The sequence below is a fragment of the Microtus pennsylvanicus genome, chromosome X (genome assembly GCF_037038515.1).
Source record: "Microtus pennsylvanicus isolate mMicPen1 chromosome X, mMicPen1.hap1, whole genome shotgun sequence".
Classification (NCBI taxonomy): Eukaryota; Metazoa; Chordata; class Mammalia; order Rodentia; family Cricetidae; genus Microtus; species Microtus pennsylvanicus.
The window spans coordinates 121,143,770-121,164,966 of NC_134601.1; the positions used below are offsets into that span (position 1 = coordinate 121,143,770).

The window sequence follows — 21,197 nt, forward strand, 5'->3', positions numbered from 1 at the left end:
ACCAACCACCAGAAAAAGAGCTCCGAACAGCAGCTTTAAATAAACTTTCATTTCATGTCTAGTGTTTAATTACACATTCAAGCAGTTTTAAAGAGAAACTGGCACTAGCCAGTACATTAAAATAATAAGAAGTGATCTGATTCTTGTCACTCTGTATCCAATGGTACAGCTCTTAGGAGCCTCAGTGAGGTGGAGAGAGATAAAAAGTCCTAGATAGCAATAACCTTAACATTTTGTTTGGATCATCTTACTTTTAAAAAAAAAAAGGTCTCCAGAACAAGTGACAGCATTCTATGAAATGCAGATAAAGTTTTGAGCAAACCAAAGTAACTTTGTCTACTGACAGATGGGGACATAATTTTGCTGTTAATCCACTAGCATATCACAGCATGAAGATTTCTAGTACGGCAACTACATGAGGATTGCTAACTGCTCTTATGGTGGCAAAGACTGGTAAGAAAGTGGATTTGAGGATAGATGATAAGTTGATTTCTTTTGAAACAGGATTTTACTATGTGGCTCTGGCCCGTCTGGAGCTTACTATGTAGACCAGGCTGGCCTTGAACTCACAGTGATGCTGAACTCACACTGCTGCCTCTGGAGTGCTGGGATTAAAGGTGTGCATCACCACACCCAAGAAAGATGATTTGTCCTTGATGGGACAGTGATGTATAGCTACTTTAAATTGAAGTACTCAGTCTTGGAGGGAGAAGTGAGGGCCTTATGCCTCAAGAAGCTAATGAAAGTTGTTAGGCTTGTGAGGCTCCTCTTTAAGGTTATATAAAAAAATAAAATGTTTAAGGGTGAGAGGAGACCCTATTGGAGTGACCTACAAGTTGAGCAAGGAACTTCAGTAATGCAGACTTCATAAATAACTACCCAAATTTCAAATGGGAATTTCGAGTAGTACAGCTATTTCTGATAACCTATGTTCCTGTATGTTACTCATTTACCTCTGTGCCTGTAAGCAACATGGATGAATTCATTGATTCACCAACCTACATTTGAGTAGATTCCTTTCTTTTTTCTGGGGTCTGTTATCAATGACAGATGTGAGGTAAATAGATAAATGTGTGTTCATCTCTCCTCAGAGAAAGTCCCACAGAAAATCAAGCACAGCCACTGTTTACTTGTAACGAATAGCTAAAATGGGAGATTCAGAACCAGCCTAATTATTATCTGAAAAGAGATACAATTATCACTCCCATTATTAGGCATTTGCTTCCCCAAAGGATGAAGCACAAGGCCAGGAGAGTATCTGCATCGTACTAAATATGGAAAGTGAGTGGAATTTGGATGGCGTAGGTGCATAACAAGAAATATGTAATCTTAAATTAGGATGAATGTAGGGAAAACTGACTCTGCTTTCTTTCCACTTTATCTTCTAAGAGATTCATTTAATATGTAGTGTGACTGAGGAACTAAAAAATACTACAGTTCTGAGAAATGCTAAATGACTTCTTATAGTCACTTAATAACATTGGATCCGAATCTAAGTCTTTGTTGCTCTCAGACTTGACATTTACTTCAGTAGCATTTTATTATTAATGGCCCAGCCCACCTTCTGCTTCGTAACTTTCCTCTGACTGCTCAATAACCCTACTGAAATGAGGTGTCTTTTTGTTATTTCATTGTTCTCTGAAGTAACTCCATTATCAATGGCTTTGCTCCAGAAGTACAAGAACTTCCGTAATTATCTATGTACCTAATTATCTGTCTTTTGATTACTGCCCAGTGACCACCATCACACCTCCTATAGTACAGATGCTTGTACTTTTACATGATACAAACATGGCGAAACTTGTAGAGAGACTGTCGAACTTTGCAAATTGTAAAACTTTCCTCTTTTAACATGGAGTGTCTTTCCTCTAGAGCACTGGGTTCTCACCCTTGTGGGTCAGGACCCTTTGAAAATCCTCTGTCTTCAAAAAATATTTACATTACAATTCATAACAATAGCAAAATCATGGTTATGAAGTAACAATGAAATAATTTTATCTTTAGGAAGGTTGAGAACCACTGCTCTAGACTCTAAACTAGGGGAATGTACTTTAGTAATGTATATGTTTTAGAAAGAACCACAATCACATAATGTTTGTTTCATTAAGTATTCATGCCATACAGGGATTTTATGAAAAGCAGCAGTATGGACCAAGAAGAAGCCCTTGTCAACATAAGTCAACTTCACCAGCCTCTGGCTTTTTCTTTGGCTTCTTGAAATAAGATTTAGATAATGAGTAACAACAGACTGCCCTTTAAACTCTGCTGGTTCAAACCTACATTAGGATCAGATTCACCTATATATCTAGTCAAATGTTGAACCAGCCAATCGTCTCTGTATAATTGTCTATAAGTTATAAAAGTTCTAGCATTCTGAAAATGCCCTACAGTTTCTCCTGCTCACAAATGCCAAAATGATTGGGTTTGGGATTGTGAAATTTTCTCAGCATTTGTCGCAGTTCAGACTATCATTGATGGTTTTAAAGCCAGCTCTTAAACTTCCCTATACTACATCAAAATCAGTTTTCCCACTTCTGTGGTTGCATATTTACTTTAGTAGGGAATGGTTCTGAGACCTAAAAGCAGTTTGAAGCAGGCACTTTGGAATGAAGAATTTCCTCTTGTTCTCAAGCTGTACCGAACATGAGGAAACATTTTAATTCATGGAGAAGGAGCTTTGTGGCTGGGGAAGAAGAGAAAAGTTGCTGTAGAGCTAGAAGAACCCCTGTTTTTCTGGTTAAGTTCTATTTTAGAGAGGAAACTGAGTCAGAATGACAATCTGGTAAGGCTACAGAGGCCTGTTTTGCCATCTTACATGGCCTGTTTTTGCCATGAAAGAAGTAAGTATGGTTCTCATGTTATCTCAAGATATCTACTTGTTATTCTGTCTCTTCATTACTTGGAGAACAAACTGATTGATGTTAATGCAGTAGAAAGTTACTTCCAAAAGGAAATAAATCTTTCTATTGCTAGTCCAGTCAGATGAAGTCAAAGACGAGTAGTGTGGTGGTTTGAATAGGTATGGCCCCCATAGACTCATGTGTTTGAACATTTGGCCCATAGAGAGTGGTACTATTAGGATGTGTGGCCTTATTGAATGAAGTGTCAGTATGGGCTTTGATGTCTTATATATGTTCAAGTTATGTCACATGTGGGACACAGTTGTTTCTGCTGCCTGCAGATCAGTATGTAAAACTCTCAGCTCCTTCTCCAGCACCATGTCTGCCTGCATGCTGCCATGCCCCACCACGAAGATAATAAACTGAATTTCTGAAACTGTAAACCAGTCCACATTAAATGTTTTCATTTATAAGAGTTGTCATGGTCATAGTGTCTCTTCACAGCAAAAGAAACCCTAAGACAAGCAGTTGTTCAGTTTCCATATATTTTGTTGAGCAATTTCATCCTTTTCTTAAAACATGCATAAGAAGGTCCCGACTGTGTTTCATATGAGCCAGTCAATTGCATATTGTTTCTATGAACTCATGTAGGAACTCAACAGAGTTTTCCAGAAATTAGAATTTCTTATGTATACAATACACTTTTGATACCTTCATAATTTTACCCCCAGCTGGTTCACTTTTGAAGGCCCTTCTCCAAATCTACCCTCTCCATAAAACCACTTAGCTCAGTTCCTGCTTCATCCACCACTATTGTCCATGCCAGCTCTTCCCACTCTAGAGCCTTCTTTGTCTCTGAGAACAATGGGATCATGTGGCTTGCATTATATTTCCCAGCACTTCCCTGATTTAGTGCTCAATTCTGATGTGTGTGCTTATGTTGTAGTCATTAATTACTGCATTAAGTCATCACAAAACTAATGAATATTTGGGTACAGGATTACAAAATGAGCATATAATTTTCCTGGATTATAGTATATAAAGATACATAGTCTAATTGTGCATATAGAGACGGGATCGCAGCTTTTTATAACTAACAAATATGTGTTTCTGGGGCTCACCAAAACCACGAGTAAAATAACCAAAGAATCATCATGATAACATTTAGGTAAGCCTCAGTTCAGTGTACATTTTATTTTCAGTCCTGGCGTCTAAATAAAGAATTTTTTTTACCTTATTCTATTAAAAATCATTCTATAAAAAGAGTTAGAATTCTTTGAAGCGCTTGCATCAAGTTCTAGTATGAGTCAAGAATTGGAGGCAATGTGGGAAAAGCTGGTCTTTTACGTGTGGATAGATTTGATCATTAGACAGGCTTGTTTACGGGCCACAGTTGGGTGTCTGTCTAGAAACCTACACTCTAACCACTCTCAGTGGTATCTGCAATGGATCAGTAGAGGGATAGGAATGTCAGTCCCCATAGGTTTTATATTACAACTCAGGCAGTATGAGGAAGCTGGGAGACTGAATCATCAACACCTATAACTGGGAACTGAACCAAAAAGGATTTATGAATATCTTACGTCTAGTGCCATAAAATGGAACATTTAAGCTCATGCAAAGGTTAATGATGAGACAAGCAGAAGCTTTGGTAATATGGAATGTTTTGTGCAGAAGCAAATTCTATAATTATTGATGGTTTGAGAGAGTGTGACATTTGGTTTTAAATGTCAACTTGCCACAACTTAAAATAATCTGAGTAGGGAGTCTCAATGGAGGAACTGTCTTAATTGGCATGGAAGGTCCACTGAAAACGTGGGTGCCACATTCTGGTAGTAACCCAAATAAAAAGGGGAGTCATGAACGAAGGAAGACTATTTAATTTTCGTCACTTGGTGTTTTCTCTTGCCACGAAGTTAATTTATCTACACTGGTCCTCTTGATGCTCCTGTTGCCACAGAGTCCTCCACTTTTATTAGAAAAAGCTTTTCTGGGCTTCTGAAATCGACAGAGGAACTTTTAGAAAGCAACTACTAGTTTTAAATGCTTTATATTGAGTTGGACTCTTCAGGAACCCTCTCACACCAGATTTGAGCTGCTAAGAACAACTACCAACTTCTAGATATCTCTGGTATTAGTCATTGCTGGATGACTCTGATGGCTAAAGGTACCCAAGCATGCTTATTAAAGTGAAATCCAAAATCTCTGTCTGATGTCAGAAGAGCCACCTGATATGGGACAGAAGAAAAACAAATATTTAAGGACTAAATTATTGCTACTAATCTCATAATCCTTTGGTTTTATATTGACCCTTTAACAGCTTTTCTTAAGGTAGAAGATTTATAAGATTTATATATAAACTTTCTCTCATGATGTTAATGGTCATATAAAATACTAACTAATCCTAGAAAAAAAGATTTCATCTACTTTCCTGTACATGATTTCAGGTTTGACTATCAGTTTCCTGCAGTGAACCATGAGCACACCTAACAGTGAAGTCTCCAAAAAGAGGATGGGGTCCCACAATGATGAGTCCTCCAGGACTATGATAGTACCATTAAGCTGAAAAACACCACTTAAAATCAGCTTTGGACTACAAACTTCTCAGAACAATTTCAAAGTGGTTAGTTGAGATGATCCAGCCTAACAGACTACTCTAGTCAAGACTTAAGACAAACCCTGCACTTCACCATTTCACAGAGATTGACAACAAATAATAAAGCTACCCCTCTCAGGACTTGACAATTAGCCAAAAAATTCTCTTTTCAGGATCCCCTAAAGACCCTGCCACCCCCAGACACTGGGAAATAAATTTAAGAATATGATGCCCACATTCTCAAGAGGTGAAGTGAGTGGGTTTTTGGTCATTCAACAGTTATAGATATTTGTCATTGTTTAGGAGGGGTTGGTTACAAGTTATTATTGGTTATGGTCTGGAGGAAAGTTGAATAAAGATTAGATTCAAAGTTCTTGTTTAGAAAAGAAAAAGGGGGATACAGATATGATAGGATAAAAGAGTAGAATCTACTTTGAAAAGAAAAAAGGGATGCTATAGATATGATAAGATAAAAATGTAGACTACTGAGTTACTTTTAGAAAGCAACTACTAGTTTTAAATGCTTTATATTGGGTTGGACTTGTATATTGTTTACAAGTTTTGTATATAGATACAAATTTGAAATTAATTTTGTTAAAACAGACTATACATGCATTTCTAATCTTCTTCAAGGTGTTGTACCTATACAGCTCATATAACAATGTAATGCAAATTTCTAGTCCCTGAAAGTATTATTACCAACTATTTAGGGTAATAAGAAAATGCAGGTTAGTAATTAGTCACCTATTAAATAGAATTTGTAGTCACATTATGTATGTTTTTAAGGTCAAACAGAGATATATTTTAATAGGTAGGTCATCTTCACACACTTAAGAGAGCTACAGAATATGGCATTTAAGATGTTTTAATAACATAGATTCTTTTTGTGACAATGAGACATAGCTCCTCCTGGCAGCACCAATCTGATTCAGAGAAGATTATGGACATGGAAGAAACTCCACATGGAGTTTGCTCTCTTTGTGGCAAAATGAAACACTGGGCAAGAAACTGCCCTTGCCTTGACGTCTGACAGTATGCTATCCTAATGGGACAAGCAGGACAATACAAAAGAGAGTGACTACCAAACCTTGCCCAGATAAGGCAGGAGATTCCTTCAAAAACCCTGCTACATATAAGAGTCTGTCAGATATTCTAAGCCTGTAGGGTAAAAATAAATGTCCCAATGTTACGGGTAAACTTTGGGTGACTGTCCAGTTAATCAGTTTCTTTTGTCGTTTCTCACAATTTTCAGAAGTCATTTGCTCACGCTTCTTGCTTACTCAGTTAATATTATTTCCTTCTTGAGTCTCTGAGGTAGTTTAAGACTAGATATTTATAGTTACAGTTTTCATTGTTTACAAGACTCAGAAAAGAATTTTACTTAATAAATGTAAAATACATAAGGTTGAGAGATATCAAAAATAGCTTTGGATAGCAATGCAAGTTATGATAGAAAGTAAATTAGGTCCAAGTCTTTGAACTCACCAAGACTGGATAGAGATGTAATATTTTCTTTGACTTTGTCAAATACAAATGGACTAGACATTGTTGATATATTTATTACCTATATATTGTATAGAGTTATTGTACTTCTTGTATATAGTTTTCTTATATTAGTTATAGCCTTCTTTTTATTTTAGACAAAAAGAGAAAATGTAGTGATATTTCATTTGTATTTTAATAAATAAAGCTTGTCTGAAGATCAGAGAGTAAAAAAAGTCACACTTGTCAGCCTTATCGTCCAGTCCATGGTGGCACACACGTTTATTCTCCGTAGCCACACTAATTTGCCATAGAAGCCAGGCAGTAGTGGTACATGCCCTTAATTCCAGCCCTATAGAGGAATATATACCAAGATGAGGCAAGAACTTGTCCTCTTTCAGTCTGAGGATTTCTTAGAGGAAAGAGCTCACTAATGGTTTGGTTGTTTTGTTTTTCTGATAATCTCCTGCCCTTCCTTCTCCTCTTCTACCTTGTGTTTTATTTTTAAGGACCTTTTAGAAATCCACAACTATAACCTGCTTCACTTCCAACTTGAATTAGTATAGTTTTTGTATGATTATTTAGGTTGGGCTCCTGGGAAACAAGTAAGCAATCTCTGTCTATAGGCACCAACCCCCAAATTCTATCAAAATTTTAAGAATACTATTTGTAAGGTGATGACTACTTTTCTTTTCCTTGCTCCTACTTATTATTTCTTAATTGATTATTAGTTCACATGTCTCAATAATAATGAAGCATTTTAGGGAAAGGGCCACATCTTACTCAGCTCTGTATAGTTTATGCCCAAGATATTGTCTGGTTCATTGAAAACCTTTTTGGGAAAATAATTAGACTTCTGTAGTTCAAATTTGCTTGTGTTTCTTGAATGTGGCATCTGTAGTTCTTCTTTGCTAATGATTTTTCCCCTCAGATTTCAGAGACCATCCACAACCTGCCAATGGACAAACTCCTCAGATTCTAAGTAATGAATAATATGTCACATTTCAGAACCAGTAATAAAACAATTGCCTTTGTATTTATGTTGGGGTAACATATATCCTTCATTGATATAGAACAGAGAAATCTTAACAGTACAAAAAGAAATGACAAAAGCCTGACTTTTTTTCAGCAGTGAACAATGCTAGGTATTTACCAGCACAAACACCACCCAAGGCCCAAAGGACTAGCCGAAGCAGCTGATACACTGTGTTACTTTTTATAACTCTCCTTTCCAGCATCATGTTCTACATATGTCCCTTTCTATCAGGTCACATCAACTTAGGTCATGCCCAACAGTGCATCTTACACCAGACAAATGGATTATCATGCAGAATACTGTTTCCTTAACAATTCAATGGGTATCTAGGGAATTTATCTGCTTCTTTCTGAAAGCAGCAGTACTGCTGCATTTCCCAAATGAGCAGCCTCCTACATGCCTTAAGACCCTAGACAGTAAACCAAAAGCAAGCTCTGAACTTATTAGGCATACAAACGAAATATACAGTAAAGAACCAAAATGCATAATGGGTTCTTAAAGGATGGTGAGTCTGCAAACTTGTGAAAAGTATTTTAAAAAATACTAATTACTCGCTTTTGGGGGATGGTAATAAGAGAGTAATGGGGTCCTTTATAAAGACAATTGAAACGTCAATAGTTATTCAGTGTACTGTCATCCTGTAGACTACACTGTCCCAGTCTTCCAGAAGAGCTAAAAGATGACTGAAGATAGCTTATTATTGAAACAGAGCATTCTTTTTAAGATTCAAGCTTTATTTATCAAGCACGAACTCCATGGCAAATAGTTTTACATTGTCTCTGAGAAGGCGTGACCAGCCATAGCCACAGAAAGGGCTTTAGTGTACCAGTATTTCCCTGCATTATCGAAATATTGTTTGCCTTTTTTCTATAGTTGATTTTGAACTAAATCATACACGTAGTTGTCATTTAGTCTTCATAGTTTAAATGATAGCAATCTGGACCTTTAAAATATTTTCTGATGTCTACATACTTAATTTTCACAAGAAGCTATCCACAGATCAATATGCTGATCCATGAATTTTGTAGATCCTGGAACTTGGTAAGTGCCAAAACTAGTTTGACTCTAAATCTATATGATTCCAATCCTATGATTCAAAAAATTCATATTCTTATGTGTCACTCATGTATTGTAGTAACTAAAATACAAGGCATAACAAATAAGAACCTTACAGAGCCACAGGAAAAAATGATTATTAGTATTAAGAATAACAGGAAAATTTTCTGAGTCCGGAGAGATAAAGATGCTGGAGGACATATTTGAATGTAATATTTTGAAATGAGGGCCTAGCAATGGAGTTCCTTTGGTAGAGTGTTTGCTTTGCGTGGATGAGGTTCTGGCTTCAATCTCCAGTCCCCCACACACTGAGATTGGTAGCTCATGCCTGTAACCTCAGCACCCAGGAATTAGAGTTGGGAGGCTCAGAAGTTCAAGGTCATGTCCTGCTAAATGGAGTTGAAGACCAACCTGGGTCAGGGATCCTATTACATAACAAAAAGAGTCTAAGAAAATTTCTGTCCCAAGTTAAAATCCAATAAAAATCAATGGATCAAGCCCCGAAGGTCATACGTTTACTGAGAAGCACAAATGAGGTTAAGATAAAGTCCGTATGTATTCAACCCAGAGTGTGCTATTGATGACCAAGTTGATCCATTGAAGATTTTGTCTCTACTTAATGAGAGAACTATTGAAACTGGAATTCATATATTATGGTCCAAGGTAATTAAACTGAATATCCTATAATTTCTTTATTAAATATATATGCTTAGATTTTTATACAACACAATCAACTGACCATAAACCTACCAGGTACATTTTGTTGTTAAGAATTACGCTTATATAATCATGAAAACTTCTGAAATGTTCCACCTACTTTAAATTTCAAATAATAAACAAAAGACCACAATGATGGAGGAAGGTCATTGGTTAAATTAAAAGAAACTGCTTGGCTCTCATTGGTTAGGAGATAGGTGGGAGGAGTAAACAGAACAAAACGCTGGGAGGAAGAGGAAGTGAGGTCAGACTCGACAGCTCTCCTCTCTGGAGCAGACGCCTTAGAGAGACGCCATGTGCCCGGCTCCCAGGCAGACACAAGCGATGAAGCTCCAACCCAGGATGGACAGAGGCTAGAATCTTCCCGGTAAGACCGGTGCTACACAGATGATAAGAAATGGGCTAGTCCAGGTGCGAGAGTTAGCCTAGAAGAGGCCAGGTAGAAATGAGCCAAGCAGTGATTAAATGAATACAGTGTCCGTGTAATTATTTCGGGGCATAAGCTAGCCGAGCCAGGCGGCTGGGGTGTTGGGGACGCAGCCCCGCCGCCCATATTACTACACCACAAAGTCATACATTCATCTACATCCTGTCCTGAAGAATCAGGTATCTCTAAGCTCAAAAGAACCGAAGAGCTCTAAGCAGCAAAGGCTTACCTGATACTGTAGAGCACTTTGCCATTTTTGGAAATCCGCAGCAACTTGTTGTCAGTGGTGACATCATGAAAATTGGCACCTTTCTCATTGGCAAAGAACAAATCTGGTTTCCAAATGGAATCCAACATAGATGGATCCAAATCCAGGGAGTCATCCGGGTATTCACTGTATGCCAGCCGTGAATCATTCCACTGTTGTCTCAGAAATATGTTCACTCGATAGTCCTATAGAAATGTCATATATAAGGGCTGCTTATTGTCCAATCTGGCTTAAGAAATATATTTACTTAACTTTTCACTTTCTTTCTGATTTGATATAGTGATTTTGTCTGGTCAAACAAGTCTTGGTACACCTTGGTAAAAATAAAGCATTCAGTTCTACTAGAATTTGAGGTGGACAGGAAGAAGAAAGAACAGAACAGCAATTAAACAGGCTGACTTTTTTGATTTTTTTATGCTTCAATTATTAATTTTGGGTTGAAATAATATTAATTTAAGATGGTCTTTCTGTAGAAAAAAACAATAATGAGTGCAGAAGTCAGACTATCATGGCAGATTATCAAATAAACCCAATTCATTGTCTAAAGCAGAAATGACATGATTTCTAATCTCTCTTTGCTTAGATGCTCTGTATTGAAGAAAACCCACTCTGCAATTTGGGAGGGAAAATCTTATATAGCCATGTTACGATAGGACAATATTCTTAAAATCTTAACAACATTAAGATGCTTCCTGTTGACAAAATGATTCCTTCGCAACTACTTACTTTCAAAACTCTTGAATATTTTATTGAATTCTCTCCATGTGTTATGTTTGCATTAGGCAGCTTGATGCTTCAGTCAAACAGACAATTTTCATGTTGTTTCTAATATGAATATTATCTGACAAAGGTTTTCTCCCTAGTGGGAGCCTCTGGTACAGCCCCTCCATTCTCACATGATCTGGGTATTCCCTTCTTTGCTAATGAATCAGCCTGTTACTATGACTACTCTCCGGAAGGCTTGGATTCAAAGACTTTTAGGTTCATGGAAGCCTTGGCTAACTTCATGGTCTAGACTCTGACTGAGATATCGTCAACAGTCCCCAGTCCTTCAGGACTGAAATCAGAGCTTCAGAGCTTCTTGTCACGTGTGGCTATTAAAGGTGATGGACATCTCCATTTGTTTTTTTTTCTTTCCTCACCTTTTGCTTAAGCTCTGTTGGCGTCATCTTCACATCCTTGGCATCTAGTTGCACATTGAGGTCTTTATTTTTCTTAAATGGTGATTAAGTTGTCTTGGTCTACTTGAAAACTTTCTAATTTAGGTTCCTAAAGTCTCACAATACCCATATTCCTAAGCAAACAAATGTGATTGTTCACTTTGCCAGGTACCATGGAAACCACTAAGGGATGGCATATTTTGATTAATTCCTTCATAGTCAAAAGAAAAAGAAAGTTTTAGAGATAATTTTGTACTAAACTATTAAAATTTCTATGGCACTTTTTAAGGGCACAAACATTACTTGTGACTAACCTCATAGAATATCTCGAATGTCATTGTTCTTGGGAAAGATGCTTAAAGTAGGCTGGAAAAAGCTGATAATCAAATAGTTCCAAATTATTGTAAATCAGTGATAAAACCCTTGATCTTTTAGAAAGCCTGCATTATTAAAACTAATTACCTCAGGTTTCCTATTGTATAATATGAACATTATAATTTGAAAAGGCTTAGCAGGCAGCATTTATTCAGATTTTTTGCACGGCAAATTCTCAAATCAGAGTGGATGCAGTTTGTGGGCTTAGCTCAACATCTACCCCAACTGGCTGTCCTGGTGAGTTATGAAGAGAATGACAGGATTTCAATATTCTCAGAGTTGTTCAAAGAAACCAAGGGATTTCAGTCAGAAAGAGATTATTAGCAGATCAGTGTCTCTTTGTGAATGTGTGTTACTGAATCATCAGAGGTTTTTGTGAATAATGAGTAAGAAAGTCTGATTTGAGAAAATTAAAGAAGATAAAATTAAAAATGAAACAACCCAGTACTCATATACATGTTGGTTTATATGGCCCTTAAGATTTCCACTGGGCTGACCTTCTAGAGACCAGTCAAAAGAGGGAGGAGCAATAATAATATGAGCAAAGGGGTCAAGACCACGATGGAGATACCCACAGTTGTCCTAAGCTAGTGGGAGCTCACTGACTCTAGACTGATAGCTGGGGAACCTGCATAGTACCAATCTAAGCCCATTGAATGTGGAGGACGGTTGGGTTACAGGGGCAGTTTGTGGGGCCACTGGCAGTGGGACTAGGACTTATCCTTAGTGCTTGAACTGGCTTTTTTGGAGCCCATTACTTTTGGCGGGATACCTTGCTCAGCCTAAATATAGGGGCAATGGCCTTGGTCCTGCCTCAAAGTGATGTGTCAGACTTTGTTGACACCCCATGGGAAGCCTTACCCTCTCTGAGGAATAGTTAGGGGGTGAGTGGAGGGAGCAGGAGGAGAGGAGGCAGTGGGAACAGGGATTGTTATGTAAAATGAAGAAAGATAATTAATTTTTTTAAAAAAGATTTCTCAAGCAAGGAAATGAGGTCTCTCCAGTTTATGGTGCCCATTTCCTTCTAGGTTCCCAGAGTGAGAATCCATTATTAACAGAATTCTTGAGGGTAAGGAGAGGTCCATCCTTGTTTCAGCTGGAAATAGGAAAGAAGAGGCCCTCCTCCTCTAGCCTTATCTAGAGATCCTCTAAGTCCAGGAAGTGGGAGCAGCTGAACATAACAAAAGTGAAAGGGGTAAATATCAGACTATTGGGAGAACAGCAGTCTCTTCACCAGAACATATTTTGGGGTGCAAAAGGCCATTTGAACCTAGCTAGAAATCAGTGGACAACAAAATCACAAACAAAACTCCCTTGTGATCCTCCTGTGCCCCTGAGAATGAGTTAAAGTTGCCTATTGACCTACCCTAGAGAATATTAAATTGGTGACACAGTATATAAAAGTGATGACATTTAAGAAAAATATCTAGATATAGATTTTCATAGAAAATTCCCATGGGTGTTCTCCAGTGTTTCCTGGTTTTCTATTTTGAATTTTATAGCAAGAAAATTGTGAAATAAACTTCTTAGTAATGTAAGAATTTTTTTAAAAAAATGAGACAATTATATCTCACTTCAATTATTAAATGTAAAAGGATCATTTAAAATTAATTATTTACACTATTTATAAATAATGCTAAATAGAAGGGAAATATATTTATATCCAACAATTATATACCAGAGTTTTGGTTTATGAGTATCCATTACTTTGAATGTGTAGTTATTAATATTTATCCATGATTAGGTTTGTTATGAGATATACCATTTTAAAATAAATAACAACTTTTAAAAGTATTTAAGAAGAGACAGGGAACTCCCAAAATATAGAGAAAGTAGACAAAGAAAATGTTTTGCAGCCATGCCTGTGTAATTCTTTTAGTTCTTTATAGTTTTCAATATATAATAAACATTAGGAACATGTAAATTACCAATGTATCATTTCTGTTTTTTGCAAATAAATTTATAATCTAATAATAGCACCAATCATAAGAGAGTAGTTATGTGATTTTGTAGTCTTTCTTTGACTTTCTACTGCTTCCAGGCTCAATAAAATATTAAAGGGAAAGTAAATACTGAGAAACATGTTTAAATGAAGACTATATTCTCTTTTACATTGCCTGTACTCTCTAAGGACAGATTCTACTCCAAATAAATGGCATATTTCTTTGTGCTATAATTTGTTTCTATATTATTGACTTTCTAAGCATTGGCTAAGGTAATAGAAACATTTATAATATATGTGCATGTATTTCACTCTAAAAACAAAGTCTATGTATAAACTGCATAGTCTTTATTATATCCTTAATACTGGTAATATGAGTACCTACATTCCATAATAATCTTTATGTCAAATTTAGTATTTTTCAAGTTTCTTTTCTGACACCTTCTAAAGCTATGCCTACTTCATAAACATTGCTTCCTTAAGCTGAATTATTTTGCACTATTATACATAGCTCTGCATTTGTACATAAAGATGATCACTTTATCTCATAAATACTCATATCAAACATTATCATTATGTCTTATTGCTTGGTATTTGCATGTTTTAATATAATTATAAATATATTGAAGGTATATTTATTTATCCATAATTTTTATGTCACACTTCTCTTTTTAAACCTGTCAACACTCTAAAAACATTTTCCATAATCTCAAAACTGTTTTAGTTTTAATGGGAGAACTTGTATTTTAAATTATGGTTGTAGGCAGTTGATTTATGATGAATGTGAGTTTTAATATTTCACTAATAACTTAGGGAGCAAGTTCATCTTTTGCATCAGCTTAACAGAATATAAGGTTTATGGAAATGTACTGATTATTCTTTAAGATGTCAGAAATCATTGACATAATAATACACTGTCTCTTGTCAGTTAGCATCTTCTTGTGATACACTCATTCAACTATTCAATGAAAGGAAACTTTTATGCTCTTTCAATGGTTACAACACAATAAGTAATCATGTCAGCTTCAGTCTACCTTCTTCTCTAAGTTCCTGAGAAATGCAATTTTAGATCAGAGGGAAAGTAACTCCATGAAGTGCATCAGAAACTGGCAAATACATTTCTATACATTTAGCTATCCCTCATATCTGTTAAGTGTGCGGAGGCTTAAAAACTACTGCTGAGGAATGAGTAGTATAATAGCACCCATAAGGCCCAGATCACACAGAATCCATTACCTTCTCTCCAGACAGCCAATTAAAACTGGGAAAAAAGCTTCTCACCCCCATTTTCTGATGTTCTCGTCTTTGGGAGAGCGGCACACCGCTGGTATGAAATACCCTTGACTGTTACTTATGTTGCCAATATTTTCTATTTCTGCCTCAAAATTAATAAAGAGGGGATGGTAACTATATTCCTTATCCTGTAAATTCGATTGTTATCAGCAATGAAAGAAAAGGAGAAAGAAAGAAGGAAGGATAAACTAACATTTCAAAACTATAATATAACCTGTCTCAGTATATATCCCTTCCAAGCCTCTTAAATATTTAAAACAATACAAAATTATATCTTCTGAGTAATAATACTACAAGGGTCAAATACCAATAAATTCTTAGTGAACAAGTATGTATAATATTGAATTTAATAACTTATATCATAGTGATGACCCATAAAACTGTTCCTTTAAGAAACAACATTATGGTGTCCTGTGAACACATATCTCCAATACTTGTATCAAAGAAGGAACATTTGTATTGAATCTGTAAGTCATTACTTTGTTAACAGGCAGCATTAACAATAAGTTAGTGTGATTTCAGTAACCATGGGGGGGTCAAATTGTATAGTATCAAAAGATATTTGAGTTCTTAAAACAGATAATCATTACCCCTTCTTTAGAAACGATCAACCAAAACTAAATCTTTCAATAATGTTACTTCAGTCACTGTAAGAGAATGATATGGAAAGCAAGAGACTATAATAAACATATTCAGAAACTCAGTTTAGAAGGATTCTTGGAAAAAAATTGCAGAGAAAGCAAAACTATTATCCCAAGAAAACAATGCTAATTCATGGCCTCGACTACTTTATTAATATGCATTGAAGCTAATTTTTTGACTTCAGCTATAATTTTAGTTGGTGCTCCATTTCATGGTCAACCATATTTTGTGAGCCAAATTTTGAGTAACTATCAGATTGTAGAATCTTCGAGTTTTAATAAAGGAAATGTGTGCAAGTATGTAATGGGCTAAATATTTATAACCTCTCAAAACTTGCTTTTAAGATTCTAACCCCCAACCTGATATTATTGAGAGACAATGCATTTAAGATGTTAAGAGAACTTTCTATAATGAGAAGATACAAGTCAGCCGTCTGTGTCTTTACTAGATCCCTAATCAATACTTGAGTGCGCTGGTCTTACTTTTCACCTTCCAGCCTCCAATACGAGAGAAAGAATTTCTACAGTTTGTAAGCCGTCCAGTTTGTGCTCCTTTGCAGCCTGACCCAATTAAGACAGGTTGCATCAGGTAGACACCCAGGCAAAGCTTCGGGCATCTTGGAAGCCAGAACTCTCTTTTACAATAGAGCAATTGTCACACCATTATTTAAAAAATGAAATATCAATTTAAATACTAATTTGACCCAGTCTGCTTTTTTTTACCTTTCTTTTTTATTAATTAATTAATTTATTTATTTATTAAGGATTTCTGCCTCCTCCCCTCAACCGCCTCCCATTTCCCTCCCCCTCCCCCGATCAAGTCACCCTCCCTCATCTGCTCAAAGAGCAATCAGGGTTCCCTGACCTGTGGGAAGCCCAAGGACCGCCCACCTCTATCCAGGTCTCCAAAGGTGAGCATCCAAACTGCCTAGGCTCCCCCAAAGCCAGTATGTGCAGTAGGATCAAAAACCCACTGCGATTGTTCCTGAGTTCTCAGTATTCCTCATTGTCCTCTATGTTCAGCTAGTCCGGATTTATCCCATGTTTTTTCAGACCCAGGCCAGCTGGCCTTGGTGAGTTCCCGATAGAACATCCCCATTGTCTCAGTGTGTGGCTGCTTTTGCAAGTAAAGTTTGATTGGATGTGATCACATCCATTTGGTCACTAGTAGTAGTAGTATCTGCCCTCCACCAAAGAGCAGAGTTGAGAAGGCATCAGAGAGATCACCTGGCTCCCATGGTCTTAGGTATTTGCTATCTGTCTTTTTACAGGAAGGATTTGCCAATTCTTACCCTAGGTAACATGATAATTTCTTCTTGGACATAAACAGGATAAACATTATATAAGAACTTGTTTTAGTTTCACATCAAACCCATGAGAAAACAATATATATGTATTTTCAACACCAAAAGGAGCCTATCATGACATCAAAATCTAATAAGTGAAATAGAAGCACACTATGCAACACTCTTCTAACATGCAATTTGATCTACCTTACACAGCAGCTAGCAGGCTGTTGACATTACCTTTGAGCACCAGTTTCCTCTTTTCATAGGAAACATGACAAAGGACACTTACTAAGTGGGCAAGAAGCACCTAAGCAGCCAATTTGCTAAACAACCCTGTAAGTTTTAAAGACCGAGGAAAATTGGGTATCCATAGCTTTCATTTTCATCCCTTTAATGTTTAGCTTCTTGTATTAATGAACACTGAAAAGGTGCAAATTTACATTTTTGATTGAGAGTAAAATGCAATGGGGAGATTTAATCAAGGCAACTTAGGAATCTAATTAATGCAATCAGCATTAGGTCGTGCAAATATGGTCATTGAATGCCATCGTGTAAAGCTGGTGACAGTGGGCTACTGGAAACGTTGTCCCTCTTTTAAAGATAAAAGCAATAGAAGAGACAGAAACTGAGTGTCAAGTCCAGAGTTGGGTTGCTATTTCCATGCTTAGTGTTTCATATGAGTCATTTATAGCTGTATCAAAACTATGTTATTTAGGTAAAATTCTTAATGCACTACATATCTTGCTAGAATCTTATATCTGGAATGCTGTTTTGGAGTAATGTTTAAATGGGTACTAGATACACATTATAGTTAACGTTTTGCCAATAAAAATGACTAGTAAAGGTAAATTGTTTCTTCCTAGTATCAAAAACACCTCAGAATGCAGTAGTTCATTAAAAATGATCTTAGAAGCCTAAAATAGAAAACCTACATTTGTTTGTACTTCTCAATGCTGTCATATGTTCATTTTTTACCTCTTGAGTTTTGTAGGATTCAAATATTATAGTATTTGATCAAATTCAACTACTATTTCACTTTGGTCTCATTCAATAAAATGCCTATATGATTTAATAACCATGTAAATTAAAAGCAAGCAACTGACTAAGAGCTTTAAATAAACCATGTGGATACCAAGGAAATTCCTTACCCCATATGCAATCTCCAGACTTTAACCTAGAGCTATGTGGGGTTTAGTTAATGATCCAGTGGTATGAGTCACTGGCAACAAGCCATTATAGTACACTATGTAGTACCTGAAACAATTTCTAATGTGAGAATTATGTTTGTATCACATATTTTTCATGAGTATTTTAATGTGCTTATTTTTTCAAAGGTGTTCATTTTTTTGTAATTGCTGTGATCTTAATACTACTTTCTACTGCTAACAAAATTACATGTGCATATGTGAACATGGGAATGTATATGCATGCTCTTATGAATTGTTCCCTTTTGTGATGTCATAAATGTGCAACAGACAGGCTTGATGATATCCCAGTTTTCAAGAAAAGTAAAAGACTGGAAATACCAAGCATGTGTCAAACTTTAAAATTCATACTCATGAAACTTATGGAATGTACATATTTTAGTACTGTTAAATACACATTATGTTTATTGCTACTCATTAGACCAACTCAACAAAAATTATGTGTTTACAAAATTACTCTGGGGTAATGGGTAAAATATCATTGAGTTTTATGTTATAGCTCCTTGACAAACGGCTTTCTGAAATGAAGGTTATAAATGTCTGTTTTTAGAGGGTGGTGATGTTAGAGATTGGCACTCAGTAAATGTCACAGAAACATGCAACAGTGCTGTGATCCCATATCCCAGTCCTTCACACGATGGCTTCAATGCTCAGTCCCACTCACCATTGTAGTTTCTGCTATTGACCCAAAGCTGTTGATAAATATGTTGCAGGTAACATTTACAGGAGGCCCTGTAAGTTGAACAATAGAAAATTTGACAGGTTGTGTTCATAGCATAATTGAGTCACGTTTTTCTCTTGCCAGTGGCACTGTAGCACTTACCATGGTGGTTTCTGTGACTGATCCAAAACTGTTGATAAAAATATTGCAAGTAACGTTTACTGGAGGACCTGCAGAATGCAATAAAAATATTGCAATAGACATTGAAGCAATATTACAGCTCCATCAACATCTGTGGTTAAAGATGTAAATAAAATGAAAATGATGATGAGACTGTAAAGAAAAAAATGACTCAGAAGTGCATAATAACTTCCCAATAGTACTTTGAATAATGGTAATTAAGCGATGACAACTTACCTCCAAAGAGTTTTGAATTTGGAAAATATAAAATTATTTAGTTGAATTTATCAGCATAACTTTATGTGACAATAATCATTTGGTTGACTACTTTTCTTCAATCTTAAGATCATCAATGTTTTAGATATTGCCAATGGTAATGAAATAACCTGCATCAACACAGGGCTGAATTTAGGGGTCCAGGTGGAACTGGATTATGTCTTAATCAATGTGTTACTTTGATTCTTATAATGCCTCTGAATTTACCCCTTTTTTTCTATATACCCTCTGATATGGAAAATAGTGTACAGAAATACAAAACAAATTAAATTAACTTACATTAAGACATAAACACATGTAGAAATGTCATTGAATATCTGTACTCTGGCCAGAGTAGATCTGGTGTTAGGCGATGATTGCCACATTGTCTACCCTTATCTCCAGATGGGTGAGACTAGACCCCCACTAGCCTTCTTTTCTTCTTGCCTTTTGTCGACAGGTAAGTCACTGTCTGATGGTTCCTTGCTTTATGTTTTTCTGGGGAATATGTTTATTGCCTCTATGGGCATTTCCCCAAATACTAAATGAGATAGAAACATCCTGTTGCAAACCATCTATCCACACAGTGCTTTTTTTTCTGCAGAAATGCATCCCTCTTTACTTGACAAATTTTTATGAGTTGAGTCCAAGCGACACCCTAGTTGGCTCTGTACCTAACCAGCCTGTAAGCTCTGAATGAAGAGGAGTTTGGCATGAAGCCTTCCTAAAAAGCTCGTAGGAAAAAATTAGTCTTTCTTTTTCTTAGCCATACAATTCTATCACAAATCTATTTTATGCTAGTAAGAAATAAATTAGACAACAAGGGGCATGACATGAGAATTTGTATGTGTTTGCTTTTTCCCCCTCTAACCATATTTTTTATCTTCTCATCACAAAGAAATACTTACGTTTAGATCAGCTTATTGAGTACATTTTTATGAAGTTTTATGAAGCAAAATAGAAAGCAAACGAACAGGAGCACAAAAGGTGTAAAGCCATTAAAAAATGTGCTTCAAACTCACTTTACACTATTATAACATTTTAAACAGGAACTTGCAATTTCAAACCTTGGTTATGAAAGTGTAATAAATTACGTCTTTGTCTGGTCTCCCCCAATGTCTTGGAAACCTTCAGAAAGTTGAACCATACGATCATCTGTTTTCTTCCTACTAACTGACAGTGTGGATGTGTTTTTGCAAACTAAAATAATTTTTAAGCTATCAAATCCTAAGTGCATTAACGTCGTCAAGTTTGGAAGCCTGGCAACATAGTTTAATAGGTAATGTACTTTCCTGTGTGTCTAAGGACTCCAGTTCAAACCCCGGAAAGTGTATTTTCCAAAAGCCAGGTGCATTGGCTCATGCTTGTAACCCTGGCATGATGGAACTGAAGACAAGCAAAACCTTGGGAATCCCTAACCAAATAGCACTAATCTACTTTGGGAGTTGCATGTCACTGAGACACCCTGTCTCAACAATAGTGGACGTGAAGAACAACACCAAGATTGTCCTCTGTCCTTAAGATACATACAAACAAATGCATGTGTCGCTACATACATAAACATGTACAAACACATTGTTTGCCTTAATCCCCATGAGAGATTTTCTTGCTCCTTAGTATCTGACATTTTCAGTCCTGGGCATTTTGTTTGAAGTTACATTCATATTTACACATAAAAACTTGGAAAGAAAAACCTGTGAGCTATTGTAAAGGTAAGGGATTAACATAGACATGTGGTAAGATCTGACACAATAAAATCTCTCTTTGTGTTGGT

General features: G+C 36.3%; 1 protein-coding gene across 3 annotated transcripts in view; it reads right to left on the reverse strand.

Annotated features, from left to right (window-relative positions):
* Glra2 (glycine receptor alpha 2) overlaps positions 1–21,197 on the reverse strand; it is a 194,217-nt gene that overhangs the window by 139,558 nt on the left and 33,462 nt on the right. For 2 of the 3 annotated variants that reach the window (XM_075957867.1, XM_075957868.1), the window contains exons 4-5: positions 19,151–19,218; positions 10,384–10,607 (exon numbers count right to left, since the gene is read on the reverse strand). In XM_075957867.1, the coding sequence (XP_075813982.1) occupies positions 10,384–10,607; positions 19,151–19,218 (292 nt within the window). Of the gene's footprint in view, positions 1–10,383; positions 10,608–18,991; positions 19,060–19,150; positions 19,219–21,197 lie in introns of all 3 variants that reach the window. The other variant, XM_075957869.1, reaches the window with a different exon arrangement.